Source organism: Acanthochromis polyacanthus, chromosome 20 (genome assembly GCF_021347895.1).
Source record: "Acanthochromis polyacanthus isolate Apoly-LR-REF ecotype Palm Island chromosome 20, KAUST_Apoly_ChrSc, whole genome shotgun sequence".
Taxonomy (NCBI): domain Eukaryota; kingdom Metazoa; phylum Chordata; class Actinopteri; family Pomacentridae; genus Acanthochromis; species Acanthochromis polyacanthus.
In genome coordinates, this window is record NC_067132.1 from 3,981,063 (window position 1) to 4,006,375 (window position 25,313).

Genomic DNA, 25,313 nt, shown 5'->3' on the forward strand with positions numbered 1-25,313 from the left:
AACAAAAACACATTTCTAACTGGACAGTCCACATGTTTTTGATCGAAGTTTGAAAGCCTTAATTATTCAATGAACCCACAAAATACTATTTTTATAAAATGACTAAAACCTGAGTGTCTCTCTGCTCCACTAACATGCTGCATTTGTTTATTTTTCCTTTCACCAAGTCATTTGCAGATACTGTATATGTGGTCTTATTTTGAATGAACTAAATCATCTCCATATCCACTTCCTGGTGCTCTCCTCTGTCTCTCTCAGCGGGGGTCTGATCGCTATCCAAGCCTCCTAAATGTTGCTCCAGCGCCTGGAACTCCAACTGCCCAAACCCTTTTAAAGCTTTTTTTCCACTCTTACCAAAATAAAAACTCAGAAGGAAACACTGAGTGCATCTTAGAGCTCTTTGAGGCACGCTTGGAATTTCTGGCTTTCAAATTCTTAATGCTGAATGAATACTGGCACAAACCTATTAGCCCCTTCAATCCAAGGATATCCACAATAGTACTGTCCTTCTAAAACTTTCATAATTATGAAGTATGAATATTTCTCTAAACCAATCTTGTGTCTTTACATGCTCCAAAAAGCAACCTGTGTGTGCATGCCTTCACATCGGTGATTGGACATTAGGACTGCTTACCACATCTTCATCAGACAGCATGTTTAGGCTCATCTGTGTAAATCTGAAGCATTGAGACGACCTGAGGAACCATTTTCAAAGGAAGTTTATGATCTTGATAGTTTCAAGACTTTTTGAACAAAGTTTGGTGTGAATTTTGGAATTTGTGGTCCTATTTACAGCACGATAAACAACAACAAACAAGAGAGCACAGCACTCCACCAAGGCTGCTCAGTCGTTGGATCGTTTCTGATGGAGAAGTCCTAATAAGTCCTGATAAGTCCTGATAAGTGATGGATTTGTAGTAGGAGCACAATCAGCTGGTGTAGTGTTCACTTGTTGTCATGGTTACAGTGTCGCTGTGCCACTAATAATTATTTCAAATATTAATATCAGAATTTTTAACTACCTAAATTTCAGACCAGGCCCTCAAAAACTCATTCAGTTGAGCTCTAGTATGTAAGTATAATTTATGGGAGACAGGATTATTAGGAGTTATCCTCAGGTGATTCTAACAGAAATCTATCAATCTATCCAACAGTTGCTGAGACATGTCCACCATCAGGGACCGCACAGCTAAAAATCAACAGTAGTTTTGACCCCTCCAGTGTTTAGCAAACACAGCTCATGCTGGGTAGCAAATTCAGCTGGTAGAAAATTCACTTCTCTGACAGAAAGTACACCTTCAAACAACTCCGAGAACTAAAAACGAAGGTCAACATGTCAGAAAAACTGCTTTATATGATGCTGAGACGATGTTTTAGTTTTGTGAGACTAAATTACCGAGCTGTGAGCACTAAATACCAAATGTCAGCATGCTAACAGTCCCTGCAGAACATGCAGGCCGTGTCTGCTGCTAAAATGACTGCTTTCATTCTGCCTTCAGACGCCTTTGGGGATTTGATATTTTCTACCTTGTGACACCTTATTTCTGAAATTAACTGTTTTTCCTGTCAAATATGTGCTACACAAACTGCAAAATTAATGCGGCTTACTTCCTATCAAAAACATTATTTTGTAGTTGAAGACAAATAAATGGCAGCACACAATGATACAGAAATCTTTAACGAATCCATGGATCCAGACTATAGCTGCATCACTGCCAGAATCTGATCACTTGGTCATTTCTGACCGTCCCTGAACATTTCATCCAAATCTGTTTTTGAGTAACGTTGCGAACAGACAGACAGAAACGTACAAAGTAATAAAGAATGAATGTTTTAGAATATGATAATTCCCAACTTGATAATTAGTCGATCCCCAATACACAGGGAAGCTCATACATGTCAGTCAGGTCAGGCTAGAGAGGGACTACTTTGTGACTGACAGGTTGACAGACCAATGGGGGACGTCTTGGTCACTACTACCACCTGTTTTATACACTCTATGCTTGCTACTGGTGACCTCAGTCCTTCAGGAAGGTTTTTTTATTTACTACACACTGTATTTAGACTAGAAAGTAACACCTTCTAGTCATTACTTCAACTTTTTCCACTTTAGTGACTTCATACAAACTAATTAGTCTTATCTTTTGCTGTCTTTGATGCACACTGCAACTATAATGATAAGGTACCAATAACTAAACTATGTGAAATTAGAGTGTAAAGCAGGTTTTACTGTCCTGTAAACACACCTGAAATGGATTCCAGTGAGGGACCGTTGAATAGGACTGACACTGCTGTCATTGTTTTGCTGCTCCCTTTATTTAGTGCCACTAAAATACGCTTCATTTTTACTCTTACTTGCAAATTTAAGTATAAAAGCATTAATTTTCTTTGGATTAAGAAACAATTGTGTTTGATCGAGCCCAGGAGCTCTGAGTTTGGTGAAGAGAAGTAGATTTCCTGGAATGGTTGCAGTGCAGTGGCAGAGGTGAGCTTTTTCTAATGACTGTAGCATTAGCCACGGGGAGCAGAACTGTTTGAGAAGCAACATGAATTACTCAGAAAAAAGTCGTTTTCACTTGTCTCTGCTTTCTAGTAAGTTATGATCGACATATTTTCTATTTTGCATTATTCAGCTTCCAAATGGCAGGGATAGCGTTGGAACTGACTTTGTTTTTCATTTCTTTTCAAACATCGTTTTAGCCTGTTGGCAATCCCTTGTCTTCCTTCTCTCCCAGCAGCAGGCTTTCTTTTCTGCTTTTCCTCGTTAATATTTCAGCCGTGTCTCTGATTTTCCACAGATACTCATGAAGCTATTTCAGGATTTCACTTGTTTTACCCTCCATTTATTACCCTTTACCCTTCCAGCTGCTGTCCTGTGCTGTTTGGATCATAGTGGTTTGGTTTCCTGACGTGCTTTATTGTGAATACGGGTTCACATACATCCCACGATATTTAATTTTCACAGAGCTGGATGACAAAGGAAAACAGATGAAAGGGAGGAGAGCTGAGCAGGAAAGAGAAATGAAATGAGGAAAGGGGAGCATAGAAAAGTGTATGCGGTTGCAGGGGAAAAGTGAAATGACATTGTGGTGCTTAGAAGGTAGAAAAATGAGAAGAGGAGGGGAGGAAAGTCTGAGCTGGGGAAATCTGTGTGCAGAGCGATAAAGGAGGAGGATGAAAAGGAGTACGAGTGAATAATTTACAAGATGAGCCAGGAGGGAGCAGACAGAGCAGGAGTGTGTGTTTGTGAGTGCAGAGTGGAGGACAAACTCAATAAAGATGCTGAGACTGAACAGGAGGAGGAGGAAGTGTGTGTGGTCACAGCACAAGTGTGTCATGTTAATCTGAATGAAGAAAAGTGAAATGAAGCTGAGGAGGACCGGAGGACAGGATGAACAGGAGGAAGGAGACAAGCAGAGTGGAAGTAGAAGGAGAAAGAGATTAAGAAAAGAATAACAAGGGACTGCTCACTGATCAGGTGATTAATTAACATATTTTCAGGGTTAGTAGTGTCACCTCACAGCTAGAAGACCCACAGTTCAGTTCCCAGTCTGGTCCTGGGATCTTCCTGCATGGAGTCTCCATGTTCTCCTGCACATGTGTGGCTTTTCTCCAGGTTCTCCAGCTTCCTCCCACAGTCCACAAACATGCTGAGGTTAACTGGTGATTCTAAATAGTCTGTATGTGTGAATGTGAGTGTGATTGTTTGTCTCTATGTGTAGCCCTGTGACAGACTGTTACCTGTCCAGGTGTCCTCTGCCTTCAGCCCCCGTAGCCCTAATGAGGACTAAGCTGTGTATAGATGATGGATGGATGGTACCACCTGTGAGTTCTGATTCCAAGTTTTTATTTCCCTTTTTGTAGAATAACTACTTATGGTTTGCGGCATTGTACTATTGCTGAGTTCTGTCTTCTTCTATCGTGGGTTTTATATTTAATGATTCAGTTAGAGACAACACTTCTGCAGTAAGCTCTGACATAATTTCAGTGATAGGCTGCCGACCTTCACCCTCAGTCAGCTGGGATAGACTCCAGTGATGAGGATTAAGCGGTGTATAAATAATAGATGGATATTCAGGGCAGAAACAGCCAATCAAAGCGTAAAGGGAAACACAATCGAAATAATAATGCCCTTCAATAAAGTTTGGAAAATGGTCAAAGTCAAAGCAGCAGAGGGCAAAATATTCTGGACTTACAGACCTTAGTACTGGTTTAACTTCAACAAATCCTGGATCTTACATTCCACATAATGCAACCTGACTACTCTTTAGACACTCCCTATCTGGTAAAAGCCTGCATGTTCCGACACCTATACCACCGCAAGTACCCCATGCTGATAATTATTTAATATGTCCAAAAACACTGCATGTCACAGATATCAGGTTGTCTACTACATCTAGTCTGATTTCTGGATTTTTGTACCCACAATCCTCTGCACACACGTCACAAACTTGAGCTGCTGAGGGCATACAGAGGATTTCATACTGCAGACTGCAATGGAAATATGAGGGTCAGAGTTAGAGGTATGTCGGCAAAATACTACGCCCCTGTTGTATTAATACTGCACGCGACAGAACAAAGTTTGCAAAGGAAGCAGTATGTGTTGAAAGGAAAAGGAAAAGGCCTGTGATTTGGAACACAGGAACACCTTTTACAGGCGTTATGCTAAAAATCAAAGCTAATGCAGCATTTGACATATCTGAGAAGTGAAACAGTGGAATGTTGGACTTCAGTGTCATTGCAAAAACCATAACTTGCTCCAGGTTTATTTTGTTGCATTTCTATGATCAGTAGCACTCGTCAAAAGACTTGTTCTTTACCCAACTGAGGAAACTGAGGAATGAAAAAGCAGTGCTGTCTATGGTGTTGCATAATAACCCATTAGCATTGCATAACTGCAGCTCACTATCACTCTGCTCGAGTGGAGAAAAACACTCTGGCTTCTCAGTGTTTCTTTAAACCAATTACAATCCTAATGGTGGAGTTCAAACAATAATGCAACAACAGTGTCTCCTCAAAATAGTGACAGGGGAATGGTTTTGGTGGGATATTTGCACACAGGGTGATTGGTACTGTCATTAATTTGGATAGTTAAAAGAAGAAGAAGAAGAAGAAGAAAATAGCACGGCTGCTTCTCAATCCTCAGCAAAACCTCCACTGTGTTTGCTGCTTAAAGGCTGTTGTTGTCTAATAATAACTAAAAAGCCAGTTATGACAAAACTGAATGCATGTAAGTAGTATGAGTGAAACACGTCTTGTTCTTCATGCTGCTATAATTCCTGAATGCTTGCACTTTGTCTTACCCGGTGGGCAGAGCACATTTTTTTTAGCATGACAACTGAGAGTAAACCAGCAGAAGTCCATCTTTTCTGTTCTTCACTTCTGACAAATACAGACAAGGTAAATCACTGTCCTTACATCTTTACCTCTATATTGCCTCTTTACTTTAGATTAAAGCAAATGCCATTTCATTCAGATGAATATGCCGTATTATACAGCGATCAGGCATAGCATTATGACCACCTGCCAGTATTATGTTGGTCCTCCTTTTGCTGCTAAAACAGCCCTGACCCGTCGAGGTATGAGGTATCCACTAGACCCTAAAGGTGTGCTGTGGTATCTGGTACCACGATGTTAGCAGCAGATCCTTTAAAGCTGCTGTCCGGAGTTTGAATCGCAGCGTCTCCCAAAACACTGCTGGTCCCACCCTCCCTCTGATTTCGCCCCTTTATTTGTGCACGCGCGCAGTACATGAGAGGAGTGCCCGGAGTGCTGCAGCATCTCGCCTGTTTTGCTGTTTTCCACTCTTCTACATTTAGTACATTTAGTAAATAATAAAGGAATTACGTTAGAATGCTGTATTGAGTCTAACTTGTCCTAATACCAAAATAACATGAATCTGCTAGGACGAACCAGTAAAGTTTCAATATGTGATTACACTCGTGTATCCCTCTGGATGACGTTGTTTATCAAACTTAGTGCATTTACGCGTGTATATGTGTTACATTGTTTATTTATTTCTATCTAGAGTTCAGAATTGCATGACTCCTCTGACGAAGAGTATGTCCCAGACGCCCCAACATCTTCCTCCAGAGGTCGGGCATCTAAACGAAGCCGTCAGGCGGGCTATGGAGGCCGTGGTCGGGGAGCGACGTGAGCACCCCGAGCCAAAAAACGTCCTGCAGTCTCTTGGCCTGACAAGCCGTGGGATTGGTAACTTTTCTGGAAGTTGCTGAGCCCTGATGCTCTCCTCCACAAGCAAAACAAATGTGCGCGCGGTTGCGTAGTGCGTAGCTCGCCCACCTCTGCATGGGCTTGCTTGCTGTGCACGTAACCGTTGATTGACAGCATGACAAAGCTGAAGCTCGAACTTGATTGGTCGGCAGCGACCGGCGCTTTTTGGAATAACATGGGGGTCTATGAGAGGAAGGCGGAGCTCAGGAATAAATTTTCATATCGCGTCATACTAACATTATATTATAGTATCGAACTAGACTAACACATTTAAGCTTTGTTAAACAATGATACATAAACCGAAAACAAACGGAAACTCTGGACACGAGCTTCAAGTCCTGGAGGTTGTGAGGTGGGCCTCCATGCCTGTACTCAGCACAACGTTGTTTTGTTTGTGGGTATATCTATAATAAACGGACACATTCTACATTGCTGTGACTTCTGATCATCAGTAATAATAATAATAATAATAATAATAATAATAGTAAAAAAGCTGCATTTTTGACAATATAGGTGAATGAACAGTCTTGGTGGAGTACTGTGCTCTCTGAGTGCTTTTCTTGTTCTACATGTTTTTTACCCGCTATGTAATGATTCTGAATCGTCTCTATAGTCTGCATAGCATCAGGCTGCAGTATATATAGCGTGCTGACTGCGCTAGCTCGCTGTGGAGACCCATTAGAGTTATACGGTGTATCACTGCCAAGCTGCCGAGCCTCACCATCATGGAAGCAGTCTGAAAAAGGAAAGTGCTGCCAAGAAGACATCATAAAAAGCAGTGACTGGGCTGTGGAGCATCCTGAGATGTATACTGCAGTCAGACAGAAAACTGTGTCAGATTATGCACGATGTTCTTCCAGTGTTGTTGTGGTCACCATTTCATCAGCCCCTAAAATTTCAGATCCAGTAAAAAATGTCCGAACAACGTTGTACCTTCAATGCTCTAAAACAAACATAACAGTGACTCCTGGATCAACTGCAGCAGACCCCAAGAAAACCCGGTACAGCAACCAAAGCAAAGGTGGCATTCTGGAGCCATCTGCAACAGTTCGTAAAGTTCAGACAAATATGTTTCTCCTGTAACTTCTCAAACTGACCGAGAAGGAGCAGTGAGGAGGTACACAGTGGAGTAACATCAGAAACACACTAATTGGACAGAAAATTGATCCGCATCTTCTTTACTACAAAACAAAAAGAAAAAAATGATGCATGCTCTAAAGTTCTATTCTACAAAAAGCATTCATCTATTATGCATGTTCGTATCTTGGAGAAGCTGAATTGATGAGAAGTTTAAAAAACCAACCATCAAAAGAGCTGTTATGTAGAGAGGCCTGCCCTGAAGAATGAAACTTCAGAGAACTGTAACCCAGCTTTGGAGCTCCAGCGAGCTTCTCAGGTCAGTCTTGATCTTGCTGATTATATTTTACCGTTCAGCTCTCATAGATCTGGTTTCCAAGCAGGCAGCTGTACTCAGCAAAATGTCAGCATCAAACAGCAACATACCCAGCCAAAGACTTAACTGGAGAAATCTGGTGCTCAAGAGCCAAAAAAGAAACGAATGCTAATGGCTGGACAGATGTGACATGGTAGAAAAAACCGTCAGTATGTCACTCAGTGTTCCTACATTTTCTGAACAGCTCGCTTGAGGATTTAATGCTTCTTCACTTTTCATTTTGTATTTGTATGCTTCCTTATACACAGACTTCTAATCACTTTTCATTTTTATGCACAACATACACAGATACACGTTAGTAAAATAGCTGTTTGTGGAGTTTTATGAATGGAATATTCTCTGCAATAAAAAACAAACAAAACAGAGGTCCTGATTATAAAGTATGAACACAAACGACATTTTTACTGTCACTTCCTATTTGCTGCCATTATCAAGCATTTCTGTCCACACTCTGTTGTTGATCTAGACCAGGGGTGTCAAACATGCAGCCCGTGGACCAAAACCGGCCCGCAGGACGACTTTGTAAAGTGTAAATATTACAGAGAAGACACTAACTGTAAACTGTAAATTTAAAATAATTTCTAGACCATGACAAGCTGTTTTGAACATAAAGTCAAATACTACATTGCTCTTTGTTCTTTTGTCATTTTGTGTTTTGCTTTTGCCATTTTTTGTCTTGTTTCTGTTGTATTGTCTTTTTTGTCTGACTTTTGTTGTTTTGTTGTTTCCTTTTAGTCTCGCTTGTGGTGTTAGTCTGTTTTTTTTGTCATTTTGTGTTTTGCTTTTGTCATTTTTTTGTCTAATTTTTGTCGTTTGTCTCCAGTGTTTCCCCTGGGTTGAAATGGCTGTGAGGTGGTGGGGTCGCTTTCAGCTGAAAGTTTATATATACTATCGGGCCGTCACCGCAGTCTCCACCGTCTCCGCCGCAGCTGCGCACCCCCCCCGCAGACGGTCTCGTCAGTCCGGCGGGTTTTGCACTGCACTTTTTTTTCTTTTTTTTGCTGCGGACCAGTGAGGGGACAATATCGGCAGAATTTTAATGAGGCGGTGGCCTATACCGACGAGGCGGGCCGCCTCGCCGGTTATATGGGAGGGGAAACATTGGTCTAATTTGTTTTGTCATCTTGTATCTTGTTTCTGTCATTGTGTGTCTCATTTTTGAAATATTCTGATATTCTGTCTTGTTTTGTCTTTTGTGTTTTGTTTTTTTTTTGGGGGGGGGGGGCATTGAGCTTAGTTATATAGCTGACTTGCCCAGAAATGGATGGAAACGAAGAACGTGACTCTAGAAAATGTCTCCATAGTTTTGGACATTTTCTCCATATTTTCAGAAAACAAAAAAGTGACTACTGTAAATTCTAATCGTTACCTTCTGTTGCTCCAGTCATAACATCGCTCTACTGACAGTAGAACCTGTGTTCTATCTGTTTTTGTGCCCACTGGTAGACATCATATTTTATATCTGTCAGCACCTGGGATTATCCAAGCTTTGTGTAGAGGATTATCACTGGTGAAAAGCAGCACATCTGCAGATGAAAGTGCTGTCTTCACTGTTTAATTGCTTATTGTTTACTTCAACATTACCGTGGTCGTCCATCAGAACACATTCTTCCAGCGCTCCACTGGAACATCAGTATCATTGCTGTTTGTCTAAATTTGTTGCTGTTCAATCCTCTGTAGATCAACCAATCAATTATTCAATTAATCAGTTGTTTCTATTTTAATCTATATGTAATTATCATAACAGTAACATATCATCTTAAGCTTACAGAATTCATTGCACTTCAGGATAATTTTTTCAGAACATAATCTGTCATAAAATTATTTTTTGCAACTCTAAGTTTCTGGTAAAGCTACCATACATAGTTGGGAAATAAATACAGTATTAGAACTTTTTTGACATGTATCCACAGTAGCTGAAATTACTACTACATGAAGGTAACCAGTCTTTTTTCATGTCTTCTACTGAAGCTCACTCACAGACATAAAGGACAGCAGCACTCTGTGACTCTGATTATGAAGGAGTGGACAGTCTGGATGAACACTTTATTAGATTACATAACAGGAGCTGACAGTGACATTACTCACCTTAAATGCCCCACTAATGATACCAAGCAAGAAAATATGAAGCATCTGTTTTAAGCAGAAAGATCATAAAGGAACGGTGGAGATGAATCAAGATGACTGAAATAACGTGGTACTGACAGAGGAGGGCAGGACATTAAAACAAGATCTCCAGAAGAAATCATTCTAATAACACTAACGCCTGTAAGACTGATCCATTGGAACTAATAATCATTTGCTTAGGTGTGTGGCTAAATGGCTCCATAGCAAAAGTTTCAAACATTTACTACAGCCAGTACATGTCACCTACGTCTATGACATTTAGCACACACATGTAACACATCAAGACACACAAAAAAGTCTATTACAACAAGTGTTTGCCACTAACGTGTCTATGTCCCCCGCCGCAGACAAGGATTTGAAAGTCACAGTCAACAAATGCTCGGTGTGACCTTGAAAATTATGCGAAAGTCACCCAAATTGACTGGTGTCGGGGGATCATCCTAATACATTTTGACATCAAGTTTGAAGAAGATCCGACAATTCCTTCATGAGATATCGCGCAGACAAGGATGCGGGACGTACGGATGGATGTACGTACGGATGGATGTACGTACGGACGAATACTAGGTCCCCCTCTTCGCGCGTTCGCGCGGCGGTGGACAAACCATCCCCAAAACACAACAGGAAGTGGGCCATTTTGAATTATGTCTCATGGTTTGGATGATTTTGGACCATTTTCTGCACATTTTCAAAAGCTATAAACTCAAAAGGGGTAACTCTGATAGAGTTCAAAATGACCGAATTTCGATGTTTCACTGCGACACAGGAAATGCCGCGTCACTGGTCTGTACATGCTCCAGTTTTCCCTAAAAGTTTACATGTGTGATCAGAGTCCGGCCTTCACCAGATACATAGACCAAAATACAAAGGACATGCAAAGACGCGAGGACCCATACAACGGTGCTTGCAGCTTTAATTATGCCATTGTTATTTCTTTTTAACTATTTATCTCTTATAAAAATTGCTCAAAATTAAATGTGGTGCACAAATACATTTGCCTGTATGAGCATCAATCATTCAAACTGGTGAATTATCAGTTTAATCTGGAGTACTGGAGTACAGTCCCTGAAAACATCAAAAATGCTCTTTTAGTTGGGTATGTAGTCAGATAACAAGTTTCTAAGCAGGCAATGAAAACAGAAAAGTAAGAGACGAAATCCGTACAAATGTCAGTTGTGTCAGGTTGACTCCAGCCAGGCCTGAATAGTTTTTATTTTTTCTCCCCTGCCCTTTGTGTTTTGTTTTTTGGTATCCCCGGCAGCAAGGCTGCAGGTGTTTTTTATTGACTTAATCAGTGAGATCTGCGACAGGTGGGGTGCCTGCTATTGTTGCTGCTTAAAGGGAGACGCCAGCCACTCTTCTGTGCCGGATCGTAGCCAGTGCTCGTAGGGTTCACAGTTTGAGCAGTATTTCTCAGTTGCCAAAGCTTTTTGCTAAACTCTCCTATCCTCCATTTCCTTTCAGTTGGATTACCGGTTCCTGTGGCTGCTTACCTGTAAAACCACGTCGTCACCTCTCTTCCTTGGCATACCGCGGACCTCAGTTTCCAGCCCTGTTGTGGACCCACCCCGAGCATCTCCATCTTTAGTGTATTAGTTTTTAGTCTTTTGGATTTTGAGAAAAGCGTAGAGTTTTTTCCCTTTGTCTTCCCAGTAATGATCGGAGTTTGAATTATCGTAGAAGTTTCTGTGAGCCTTGTTGGCTTTTAATCTTGTAGTTTGGTTAAAGTAAAGAGTTGAGATTATAGTGACTTACAGCATTTTTCTGAGTACTGGGTAATTGAAGTTAATGAGAGCCTAACATTCGACGGCGGTTTCAGTTCATCGAATTCTCTTTCGTCAGCCACTAATAGGTTTTGACATTTACAGCCAGAGCTGTCACTTTTAGTTTTTTCCTTAACCCTTTGTTTTTTGTATTGTAGTTCCGTTTCTTTAGAATTAAAGCTTGTGTTGCATTCACAGTCACTGAGTATTCTCTGCTCCTGAGCTCACCCCAGTAATCTCTGACAGTACGATCCGGCCAAATTATGAGCTCAGCGGAGAATAGCGCGCCAGCAGCCGGGGCTTCTGGAAAGTCTCTTCAAGACGTATTTTCTTGTATCGAAACGACCTTTGAGCGGCACGAAGAGTCCCTCCGTTCCCTTACTGAAGGAAATTCCGCCCTGCTAAGACAGGTTACTCTCCTTACTGAAAGGGTTAATCAACTTTCCAACCTTTCTGCTTCGTCCGTAAACGCCTCTCCAAACAAGGAACCGCACGCCCCTACCCCTGAACGTTATGATGGTGAGTTTGGAACTTGTCAGGCGTTTCTAACGCAGGTTTCGTTGGTTTTTGAGTTACAACCGTCATCCTATTCTTCTGATAGATCCCGGATAGCTTATCTAATAGGACTCCTAACCGGAGATGCTCGGGACTGGGGAACGGCGGTCTGGAAACGCCAAGGTTCGATTTGCGACTCCTACACGGAGTTTGTGGAGGAGATGCGGAGGAATTTCGACTACCCGGTCAGTGGGAGAGACGCTGCCACCCGTTTGGGAGTCATCAAGCAAGGCTCCAGAAGTGTTGCGGAATACGCCAGGGAGTTCCGAACTCTCGCAGCTGAGGTCGATTGGAACGACTCGGCTCTCAAGAACACCTTCTACCGTGGACTCTCGGAGGGGATGAAAGACGAGCTGACGCTCAGAGATGAGCCGGAGGCTTTGGAGCAGTGGATCGCGCTCGCCATCAAGCTGGACAACCGGGTTCTCGAGAGGAAAAGAGAAAGAGGGGGCCGCGTCTCGTCAGGACAGAGTCTTCCTGGAACCATTCGGGCGATTAAACCAGCAGAAGCCGCCGCGGAGGGACCTGAGCCGATGCAGCTGGGCCGAGCCAAGCTCACAGCTACGGAGAAGGAACGTCGCCGAGAGGGCCGCCTTTGCCTGTACTGTGGAGAGCCCGGCCATTACGTCGCCACCTGCCCTAAGTTTCCAGCAAAAGGGCAGGCCCACCAGTAGCAGGGGAGTTTCTGGTGGGTCAAGTTTCGGCATCTCCCCCGCGACGTCTGCAGGTGAAAGCCACGTTGTGCTGGAGGTCCATCTCTCTTCCGGTAACGGCCTTGGTGGACTCTGGAGCTGAGGACAGTTTTTTAGACGCAAGCGTGGTAAGCCAGCTAGCCATTCCTACTGTGCCTCTCACCCAGCCACTTTCTGCTTGTTCACTTAATGGTATTCGTTTAGCTAATGTTTCGCGTAGAACTGTTCCTATTGACTTACTAATTGCTGGTAACCATCGTGAACAACTTTCATTCTGCATTATGGAACATTCTGATCCCCCTATGGTGCTGGGTTACCCATGGTTGAGGCAACATAACCCGCAATTAGACTGGAAAAAGGGGGACATTGCTTCTTGGGGTCCTTCCTGCCATCAGGTTTGTTTGGTCTCCGCGCTGACTCCATCTGGGCCGGAGACCACAAGTGACATTGAACACATTTGCCTGGACACTGTTCCGCCTCAGTATCATGACTTGGCGCCGGTTTTTAGTAAGACAAAGGCTTTGTCTCTTCCCCCCCACCGACCATATGACTGTTCAATCGAGCTTTTAGACGGCGCTACTCTGCCCTCCAGCCGCCTGTATAGTCTATCTAAGCCAGAACAGGTAGCTATGGAGAACTATATTCGGGATTCGTTGGCTGCTGGGATTATTCGACCTTCCTCTTCCCCGGTCGCGGCAGGGTTTTTCTTTGTGGACAAGAAAGACAAATCCCTCAGGCCTTGCATTGATTTTAGGGGAATGAATAAGATCACTATCAAGAACTCTTACCCACTTCCCCTAATGGACTCTGCATTTTCCACCCTCCAGGGAGCCAAGATTTTCTCCAAACTGGATCTTAGGAACGCGTATCACTTGGTGCGGATAAAGGAGGGGGACGAGTGGAAGACAGCTTTTAACACACCGTTAGGACATTTTGAATACTTGGTGATGCCTTTTGGGCTCACCAATGCCCCCGCTGTCTTTCAGAACCTGATTAATGATGTGCTTAGAGACATGATTAACCGTTGGGTGTTTGTATATCTTGATGATATTCTAATTTATTCACAGACCCTGGAGGAGCATATTGTTCATGTGCGCTGTGTACTGAAGAGACTCCTGGCAAATCACCTGTTTGTAAAGGCTGAGAAATGTGAGTTTCATGCTTCTACTATCTCGTTCTTGGGTTACGTTATCTCCCCTGGACAGATCAAGATGGAACCGGGGAAGCTGACCGCCGTGCAGGAGTGGCCGGCACCGTCTACCCGAAAACAGCTCCAACGTTTTCTGGGGTTTGCCAACTTCTACCGGAGGTTCATCAGAAACTTTAGTAAGGTAGCCGCACCACTCACTACACTAACTTCAACCCTCAAACCTTTCCGTTGGACCCCAGAGGCTGAACAGGCCTTCTCAGAGTTAAAGCATCGGTTCACCACCGCACCAATACTTACTCAGCCAGACACCGCCCTCCAATTCATTGTGGAAGTAGATGCCTCTGACACCGGCGTAGGGGCGGTTCTCTCACAACGCTCCCCAGAGGACCAGAAACTGCACCCTTGTGCCTTCTTCTCCCATCGACTCTCATCAGCTGAACGAAATTATGACGTTGGTAATCGTGAGCTGTTAGCAGTTAAGTTAGCCATTGAGGAGTGGAGGCACTGGCTGGAGGGGTCTGCACAACCATTCATAGTGTGGACAGACCACAAGAATCTAGAGTATGTTAGATCTGCCAGGAGACTTAATCCACGCCAGGCTCGTTGGGCATTGTTCTTTGACCGTTTCAATTTTTCTCTTTCTTATCGCCCTGGGTCGAAGAACGTCAAGCCCGATGCTCTCTCACGGCAGTTCACAGTGGAGGATGACACGGAGGTTCCTGACCCTATTCTACCGGAGGCTTGCCTCGTCGCCTCTCTTACCTGGCAGATAGAGGAGGACGTTCGTAGAGCACTGAGCCAAAGCCCTGTTCCAGGTAATTGCCCCCCAGGGAAGATGTTTGTCCATGAGTCTGTTCGCCCCCAGGTTCTCCAATGGGGACACGCCTCCCGCATCTCCTGCCACCCAGGGGTAACCCGCACCTTGGAGGTGCTACGTCGAAGGTTTTGGTGGCCAACCATGTCCGCCGATGTCCAGGGGTTCGTCGCTGCTTGTCCCACCTGTGCTCGGAGCAAGACCTCAAATCAACCTTGCCCTGGTCTCCTACAGCCGCTTCCTGTTCCTCGTCGCCCTTGGTCGCACATCGCTGTGGATTTTGTCACCGGTCTTCCTGTCTCACGAGGTAACACAGTAATACTTACCATTGTTGACCGGTTCTCTAAAGCAGCTCACTTTGTCCCCCTGGCTAAGCTTCCTACTGCCAAAGAAACCGCCGAAGCTCTCATCCAGCATGTGTTCCGCCTCCATGGGATCCCTAAGGACATCGTCTCAGATCGGGGACCTCAGTTTACATCAGAGGTTTGGAGGAAGTTCTGTGACTCTTTGGGAGCTAAGGTTAGTCTTACCTCTGGTTTCCATCCTCAGTCCAACGGTCAGACGGAGCGGGCCAATCAGTCCTTGGAAGTTTTCCTTCGATGTCTGGCATCTGAGAATCCGTCCTCGTGGAGTGAGCAGCTTCCCTGGGTTGAATACTCCCACAATTCCCTACCCAACTCGTCCTCTGGGCTGTCCCCCTTTCTGTGCTCTCTTGGATACCAGCCACCGGAGTTTCCCTCCCAGGAGGACGAGATCAACATCCCTTCGGTCCAAGCGCTCGTCCGCCGCATGCGCAGCACCTGGAGACAGGTTCGCCAGGCTCTTCTGCGTTCCGCCCGGAGGATGGCGGATCAGGCCAATCGTCACCGACGACCGGCACCAGACTACCAACCGGGCCAAAAGGTTTGGCTCAGGGCCAAGGATATCCCGCTCCGGGTGGAGTCCAAGAAGCTTGCTCCCCGCTATATTGGACCGTTTGTGATTGAGCGACGGATTAACCCAGGTTCGGTGCGTCTTCGTCTACCCCCCTCCCTGAAGGTGCATCCCACCTTCCATGTGTCGCAGCTGAAGCCCGTTGTGGAGAGCGCTCTGGCCCCCCCTGTCCGTCCCCCTCCTCCGCCCAGGGTCATCGACGGGGAGCCTGCCTATACGGTTCGGCGGTTGCTGGATGCCCGTCGTCGCGGTCGTGGACTGCAGTTCCTCGTGGACTGGGAGGGTTATGGTCCCGAGGAGAGGAGTTGGGTTCCCCGTTCGCGGGTGCTCGACCGGACGCTGGTTTCTGACTTTTTCCGCCGGCACCCTGATCATCCCGTTCGGGCACCTGGAGGTGCCCGTAGGGGGGGGGGTACTGTCAGGTTGACTCCAGCCAGGCCTGAATAGTTTTTATTTTTTCTCCCCTGCCCTTTGTGTTTTGTTTTTTGGTATCCCCGGCAGCAAGGCTGCAGGTGTTTTTTATTGACTTAATCAGTGAGATCTGCGACAGGTGGGGTGCCTGCTATTGTTGCTGCTTAAAGGGAGACGCCAGCCACTCTTCTGTGCCGGATCGTAGCCAGTGCTCGTAGGGTTCACAGTTTGAGCAGTATTTCTCAGTTGCCAAAGCTTTTTGCTAAACTCTCCTATCCTCCATTTCCTTTCAGTTGGATTACCGGTTCCTGTGGCTGCTTACCTGTAAAACCACGTCGTCACCTCTCTTCCTTGGCATACCGCGGACCTCAGTTTCCAGCCCTGTTGTGGACCCACCCCGAGCATCTCCATCTTTAGTGTATTAGTTTTTAGTCTTTTGGATTTTGAGAAAAGCGTAGAGTTTTTTCCCTTTGTCTTCCCAGTAATGATCGGAGTTTGAATTATAGTAGAAGTTTCTGTGAGCCTTGTTGGCTTTTAATCTTGTAGTTTGGTTAAAGTAAAGAGTTGAGATTGTAGTGACTTACAGCATTTTTCTGAGTACTGGGTAATTGAAGTTAATGAGAGCCTAACATTCGACGGCGGTTTCAGTTCATCGAATTCTCTTTCGTCAGCCACTAATAGGTTTTGACATTTACAGCCAGAGCTGTCACTTTTAGTTTTTCCTTAACCCTTTGTTTTTTGTATTGTAGTTCCGTTTCTTTAGAATTAAAGCTTGTGTTGCATTCACAGTCACTGAGTATTCTCTGCTCCTGAGCTCACCCCAGTAATCTCTGACAGTACGATCCGGCCAAATTATGAGCTCAGCGGAGAATAGCGCGCCAGCAGCCGGGGCTTCTGGAAAGTCTCTTCAAGACGTATTTTCTTGTATCGAAACGACCTTTGAGCGGCACGAAGAGTCCCTCCGTTCCCTTACTGAAGGAAATTCCGCCCTGCTAAGACAGGTTACTCTCCTTACTGAAAGGGTTAATCAACTTTCCAACCTTTCTGCTTCGTCCGTAAACGCCTCTCCAAACAAGGAACCGCACGCCCCTACCCCTGAACGTTATGATGGTGAGTTTGGAACTTGTCAGGCGTTTCTAACGCAGGTTTCGTTGGTTTTTGAGTTACAACCGTCATCCTATTCTTCTGATAGATCCCGGATAGCTTATCTAATAGGACTCCTAACCGGAGATGCTCGGGACTGGGGAACGGCGGTCTGGAAACGCCAAGGTTCGATTTGCGACTCCTACACGGAGTTTGTGGAGGAGATGCGGAGGAATTTCGACTACCCGGTCAGTGGGAGAGACGCTGCCACCCGTTTGGGAGTCATCAAGCAAGGCTCCAGAAGTGTTGCGGAATACGCCAGGGAGTTCCGAACTCTCGCAGCTGAGGTCGATTGGAACGACTCGGCTCTCAAGAACACCTTCTACCGTGGACTCTCGGAGGGGATGAAAGACGAGCTGACGCTCAGAGATGAGCCGGAGGCTTTGGAGCAGTGGATCGCGCTCGCCATCAAGCTGGACAACCGGGTTCTCGAGAGGAAAAGAGAAAGAGGGGGCCGCGTCTCGTCAGGACAGAGTCTTCCTGGAACCATTCGGGCGATTAAACCAGCAGAAGCCGCCGCGGAGGGACCTGAGCCGATGCAGCTGGGCCGAGCCAAGCTCACAGCTACGGAGAAGGAACGTCGCCGAGAGGGCCGCCTTTGCCTGTACTGTGGAGAGCCCGGCCATTACGTCGCCACCTGCCCTAAGTTTCCAGCAAAAGGGCAGGCCCACCAGTAGCAGGGGAGTTTCTGGTGGGTCAAGTTTCGGCATCTCCCCCGCGACGTCTGCAGGTGAAAGCCACGTTGTGCTGGAGGTCCATCTCTCTTCCGGTAACGGCCTTGGTGGACTCTGGAGCTGAGGACAGTTTTTTAGACGCAAGCGTGGTAAGCCAGCTAGCCATTCCTACTGTGCCTCTCACCCAGCCACTTTCTGCTTGTTCACTTAATGGTATTCGTTTAGCTAATGTTTCGCGTAGAACTGTTCCTATTGACTTACTAATTGCTGGTAACCATCGTGAACAACTTTCATTCTGCATTATGGAACATTCTGATCCCCCTATGGTGCTGGGTTACCCATGGTTGAGGCAACATAACCCGCAATTAGACTGGAAAAAGGGGGACATTGCTTCTTGGGGTCCTTCCTGCCATCAGGTTTGTTTGGTCTCCGCGCTGACTCCATCTGGGCCGGAGACCACAAGTGACATTGAACACATTTGCCTGGACACTGTTCCGCCTCAGTATCATGACTTGGCGCCGGTTTTTAGTAAGACAAAGGCTTTGTCTCTTCCCCCCCACCGACCATATGACTGTTCAATCGAGCTTTTAGACGGCGCTACTCTGCCCTCCAGCCGCCTGTATAGTCTATCTAAGCCAGAACAGGTAGCTATGGAGAACTATATTCGGGATTCGTTGGCTGCTGGGATTATTCGACCAGTTTCCAGCCCTGTTGTGGACCCACCCCGAGCATCTCCATCTTTAGTGTATTAGTTTTTAGTCTTTTGGATTTTGAGAAAAGCGTAGAGTTTTTTCCCTTTGTCTTCCCAGTAATGATCGGAGTTTGAATTATAGTAGAAGTTTCTGTGAGCCTTGTTGGCTTTTAATCTTGTAGTTTGGTTAAAGTAAAGAGTTGAGATTGTAGTGACTTACAGCATTTTTCTGAGTACTGGGTAATTGAAGTTAATGAGAGCCTAACATTCGACGGCGGTTTCAGTTCATCGAATTCTCTTTCGTCAGCCACTAATAGGTTTTGACATTTACAGCCAGAGCTGTCACTTTTAGTTTTTTCCTTAACCCTTTGTTTTTTGTATTGTAGTTCCGTTTCTTTAGAATTAAAGCTTGTGTTGCATTCACAGTCACTGAGTATTCTCTGCTCCTGAGCTCACCCCAGTAATCTCTGACAAGTTGAGGTCTAAGCCGTGGAAACGGAACCAGAATGTGCTCGAGTTTGGGAACAGTTGAAGAGTTGTCTGTATGCAGGAAGGCTGACCATGTCATTAGAATAAGCTCTGATTAAACCTGTCCTCACCATGAAGTTCCCCTGATGCTCACTGCAGTCTACTGCTGCTGTTGACTGTTTTACCACAAGATTTTCTGAGTAAGCGTCTGTTCACTGCAGACCACAGTCGTCGTTTACCTTCTGCAGCAGGAAATACAGCATATTATACCACAGGTGTGTGGAGAGACAAATTCTGGTGGTAGAATGAATGGATTTTATTTGTTTTGTTTTGCTGCTAACGCCAAAAATCTGCTCTGGACAGGATTGATTAGAGAGGAACATTCCAGAAACCTATGTTCCAAGGAAAAAGTCCGAAAGAAGAAAATCAATTGGCTGATCTTGTTTTCCACAAGGCAAATGTGATTTTCATGGATTACATTGATCCTCTTAGTCTGAAACCAATGACACACCCAATCTTCCACTTTCTGTGTTGTGCAGTCTGTTGGACTGGGTTTATATTGGAGGCCTTTTGTCAATTCAATTCAATAAAAAAAGAAATCCTAGACAAAATCCCTACTGATGTTTTATTGTCATTTTATTTATGCACACAAAAGGACAAATAAAACGACAGTGTGGGGAATTTAAAACATTTTAGACTTTTTCCCTAATTTCCCCCTATATCAGACATCCTGATATCACATGTAATAAATCGTAAATCTTCTTTGGAGTGGTTGCTGGTGCTGACAGAAGAAGATATAATCAGTCAGATAAATTCTATCAATCAAAAGAGTCAAACTCAATCTAAAAATAACGATATTCAGTGTTGGCGGTTCATCTCAAGATAAACCCAGACATTCACAGACGAGAACCCATCTGTTGCTGTGTGTGTGTGTGTGTGTGTGTGTGTGTGTTCTTGTACTTGCTACATGGTGAGTACCATTTTCTGCATTTAACTATCAAAGTGAGGACATTTTTACAAAGTGAGGACATTTTGGCCGGTCCTCACTTTGAAACAGCCATGTTTGAGGGTGAAGACTTGTTTTTAGAGAACAGGTATGAATTGAGGTTTGGTTAGGGTTAGGGTAAGGATTAGGGTTAGGCGATCAGTTGTGACGGTTAAGGTTAGGGTAAGGCTCTAGGAAATGCATTACGCCTATGGATGTCCTCACTAAGATAGAAGTACAAACGTGTGTGTGTGTGTGTGTGTGTGTGTGTGTGTGTGTGTGTGTGTGTGTGTGTGTGTGAGTGAATCAGCCCAGTCTGGTACAAACAGGTAAAAGTGCCTTTCTGCAAACCTTGAGCTTCACGAGGAAAACATGAAACCTGGTGAGAGCTGCAGCCTCAGAATTCTTAGAGGAAATGTACGATAGAAACGGGACTGACATTTTACAGAGCACAGGACTGAAACGTCAATAATAATAATTCATCAAATGACTATAATGTGAACAAATCTAACATACTGTGCATCTGCGAAACTATCAAAGCACAAAACCTGCCTGTGTTCCGTATTCAAGCTCCTTTTAAAGGCAGACAGAGATGATCATTGACTCCAGAACAGCAGAATGGTAAATTCTTGGTACTCTGTTCTCTACTTGCTCAATGGCATCAGGTGGTTTGAAGCTCTACACCAGAGGTATTAAACTAAAATTCAAAGAGGTCCAGACAGAGAAAATGGATTAAAGCAAAGGTCCAGAACATCACAATGTCTACCTTAAATGAGTGTGATATGTAGATGTAACCTGGTAGTTATATTAGTGTCTGCATGTAATCAATAACTGACCGTCAAATCACATAAATTCACTACGGTTCAAAAACATGTGTTCATTTATTAATAAATAACTTTTTATATAACTCTGTATCTTATAATAAAGTTCAGAATGTAAAAAAATAATGGCTGAACAACTTGAACCAACTTACAGCATCTTTAACAAAATCTAAATCTCAAACATGTAAACAATTGAACATTTTCACATTTTGTTTCCTTTCTTCTATCACTCCCCTTATATCCCAGCTGCTTAATGGGAGAACTGAGCTGCCAGTGTTCTGAATCATGGCCTGAATGGTGTCAGGGTCGTTTTCAAACACACTTTGTGAGTCTGGAACCATATTTACTTTTGATTACGTATGTTGAGCCAAACATGGTCAGCTTGTGCACGGCTACTTTCCTCTCAGTGTCACTTGATTTATGTTTCTTTTTTGTCTGTCCTTCTGTCCTCTGTCCCTTGTCTCTCAGCCGTTTTCTGAACTCAACTGGTACATAATTGGTCTGTTGGTTTCCTGAGCTAACAACCAATGCTGTTGACACTAGAAAAGCTGCTCCAGCAAAATAGAAGCACCCTGTCAAATTTAAAATCCTGTTACAATTTACTGATTACAAGTCCGGTCCATGTAAGACAGACCAGTTAGTGACCCCTGCTCTAGACGGCTTAAAGCCTCACAGAGAATTGTATTTGCCAGGTATGGACAAGGACAGAGACCACACAGGGAACAACATGGATACTAATGTAGTTTAAACAAGCTAAATGTCTGAATATGGAGTGGAAATCAGTGTGTTTATCTACCTCTGTGCTCCACTGAGGGTTGACTGTGTTGCAGGCCACTCCAGAGCGTTTCTCCTGGCCGTGGTGCGGCAGCGAGGGGAAGATGCTGTGCTTTCCAGGCTGGATGGAGAGCTTCAGGTATGGGTCAGGATTAAAGAACATCCCCTTCTTCAATCCAACTGCCTGGAGGTCTGCAAGAAGGAGAGGCTCATGTGAAATGTCAAAGGAACAGAGGTGTTTGTCTGTCTTATGATGACACTAACACAGGTTCAAACCAAAAGTGAACCTGTCACAGTTTGTTATTTTGTGCTATAAAATAACACAAATGACCACAGAAAAACACAAAATGACTTAATGAGGTGCAAAATTATCAAAAAAGTGGCAAAAACAAACACTGATAATGACCAAAAATGACCACAGAGAGACACACACTGACAAAGAAACACAAAACGACCAAAAAAGGCTCAAAAAGACACAAAATGACCACAGAAAAACACAAAATAAATGACCACAGAAAAACACAAAATCACTCAATGAGACACATAATTATCAAATAAAGATACAAAGCAACAAAAGACACACGAAATAACTACAAAAAGTTGCAAAATAACCACAAAGACACACAAAATGACCACAAAACATCTAAAATTACCACAAATTGAAAACGGCCACAAAGACACACAGAACGACCACAAAAACGCAGAAAGTGAAAACAAAAAGACCTAAAATGCCCACAAAACAGTCTGAAAATGTCCAAAAAAGAAACAAAATGAGCACAAAGACACACAAAACAATCCCAAAAAGGCACAACATGACCACAAAAATGCACAAAATGACCACAGAAATGTACAAAATGACCACAGAAAAACACAAAGTGACCACAGAAAAACACAAAGTGACCACAGAAAAACACAAAATGACTTTGTGAGACGCAAAATCATCAAACAAAGACACAAAATGATGAGATACACAAAACAACTACACAAAATTGCAAAATGACCACAAAAAGACCTAAAATGATAACAAACAGACTGAAACCGGCCACAAACATGTACAAAATGATCACAAAAAGACCTAAAATGCCCACAAAATGGACTAAAAATAACCAAAAAAGAAACAAAATGAGCAGGTCATGTCATCTGGAATTAACACGCTTCCTGGAGAGGTATTTTTGTAACGGGCAACTTGAAAATGATTTCTGGGACACAGATAGAATTTGATATTTTCCATGAATCTGCTCATTTTATTATTGTTTAGCTCATTAGAAGGTGGTTGTTACTAAATTGGGACGGGTTACTGAGTTAACATTTCAATGATATCCAGTCACTTTTTATTAATAAGTGATTGCTTCTATAATAAATAATTGTAGAATTTGTAAAGACATGATCATAATGAACATAAATAACACTAGGTTTTTTTTGTACCTTTAATAAAAATGTATGTAAGATATATCCCTGGACTTCAAAAGTCCCTCAGTTATAGACTGACCCCACTACAAACTGCTCAAAGAGAAAAACATTCATCTTGTGACTCTTGAATTCAAAGAAAGCTTGAATGGACGATTGCCCAGCTTGAACTCATTCAGATGTTTAGTCCTGTTGTATTTTCACAGTAAATCAGGGCTTTTCGTGGTGGCGGTTGACATTTTTCCTCTCTTAGAAACTAGTTTTCTATTCCAGTATCATTAGACTCTTATTTTTAGAGTCAGTATTTATAGATTCCCACAAGACAAGATGTATAAAAATACTCTGCTCTTCATATTTGTGTCTGATGGTTTTCCAAAAAAGAAAAAAGTCAAATTGCCTGATTCTTAGAATGACATCTCTTCCTTTAGTGTAAATCCAGAGTCCATTCACTGTGTTCAAAGCTTCAGAACTGGTTAGATATCCTCACCCTGATCTGTGCGTCGACCACAGTTTATATCATTTTATATTTATTTTGGACTCCATGGCTTCACAGGGCCTCATTTACAAAGATGTGTGCCTTTCTGAAGTATGTCCGGTCCAGGTGAGCTCCAATCAAGTTAAAGACCAAGCAGAGATAAATAAAGCAAATGACATCCACCTGATCAAGTTTGTAATGTCAAAGGACAAAGTTGGATTCATTTTGTAAATCAGCAAATTTACTTTTTCAACTTTCAATACATTTGCAAATTATAAATGCAGACTGAACTCTATGCAATTAAAATAAAACCTACGACACGATAAAGCGCGTAAAAAGTCTTTCTGTGCTCCAGTTTTTTCCCTTGAAGCAGCATTTAGGTTTTATTTTTATGTTTCTAAATGAAGTGGTAAACTGTTAATACCAAACAAAGAACAGTATGAAGAACAGTGGCAGCGGTAAGAAATGACAGTACAGTGGAGTTCTGCTATTTTTCAGTTTGACTGTGGCCACTGTGCAGTAGTAAATATTTATCCTGTGGATGCCTACTGTACATCTGCTCCCAGGAAACATGGCGTTGATCTGAGCCAACACATCAGCACCAGACACTGCTAGAGAGGGCTGCAGGCTGAGGGCAGTGCAGACGAGGACAACGTGGGTGAACACAGCTGAGCGGAAAAGAAAAATACAGCTGCTGGTAGCTTACCTGAGAGGGAAAAGTTAATGAGTCTCCTGTTGCCCAAACCATGGTTGACTTCAGGACTAACCACTGGCTTTAAGACCTGCAGATACAGAGAAGATCGACATGAAAACACAATCAATCCTTGCAGCTCTTCTATAGCAGCATCTTCTTTTCTTTTCTGTAACATGAAACTTTAAAGAAGAGGGCCACTGCAGACAGAAGACAGTACGCAAGTCAATATTAACGCCACAGAAACACTCAGAATAAATAATAAATACATGTTTAGGAAAAGCCAAAACATCTAGTCTCATTTCACGACAGTGTTTTTAAAGGTCCATTTTAAGTCGGGCTGACGGCGTCCCATGATCAATACTCTGTCTTCATTATCCTGACATTGATTCTTCAGCCAGGAAGAGGAGGAGCGTGGAGGAAGGAAGGAAAGAGAGTAAATAAATATTGCTGTGTTGCGTCAGCTTCTCCCAGCAGTGGAAATAATTGTTTGATGTCCCTTATATACAAACACGTCTCATAGAATTATATTAAATTAATTCTATAGTCATTTGAAATATTTCAAGCCTTCCCTTGGTTTTACTTTATGGTAACAGCTTACAGCTCATGAGTTCCCCCCAAACTTGATCTCAAAATATTAGAGGGCCACAGAGATGTCAATCAAGGACCCCTAGGTTCTCCCTCACAGTCCTGAGAAGAATTCTAATCAGTTAATTACCTCAAAACACCTGCAAAGAGCCTTTAATTTGTCCGTCTAGTTGAGTGCAGGGGGCTGCACAGTGGAGTAGTGGTTAGCACTTTCACCTTGCAGCAAGAAGATCCCTGGTTCAAATCCCGGCCTGGGCCTGGGATCTTTCTGCATGGAGTTTGCATGTTCTCCCTGTGCATGTGTGGGTTTTCTCCGGGTACTCCGGCTTCCTCCCACAGTCCACAAACATGCTGAGGTTAATTGCCTACTCTAAATTGTCCGTAGGTGTGAATGTGAGTGTGATTGCTTGTCTGTATATGTGGCCCTGTGACAGACTGACTACGTTTATATGCCATTAATATTC

General features: G+C 43.6%; 1 protein-coding gene across 3 annotated transcripts in view; it reads right to left on the reverse strand.

Annotated features, from left to right (window-relative positions):
- Positions 1-25,313, reverse strand: part of LOC110970495 (E3 ubiquitin-protein ligase HECW1) — a 148,093-nt gene that overhangs the window by 53,476 nt on the left and 69,304 nt on the right. For all 3 annotated transcript variants that reach the window (XM_051940343.1, XM_051940341.1, XM_051940342.1), the window contains 2 exons: positions 24,277-24,352; positions 21,711-21,880 (listed from right to left, as the gene is read on the reverse strand). In XM_051940343.1, coding sequence (XP_051796303.1) covers positions 21,711-21,880; positions 24,277-24,352 — 246 coding nt within the window. The remainder of the gene's footprint in view (positions 1-21,710; positions 21,881-24,276; positions 24,353-25,313) is intronic.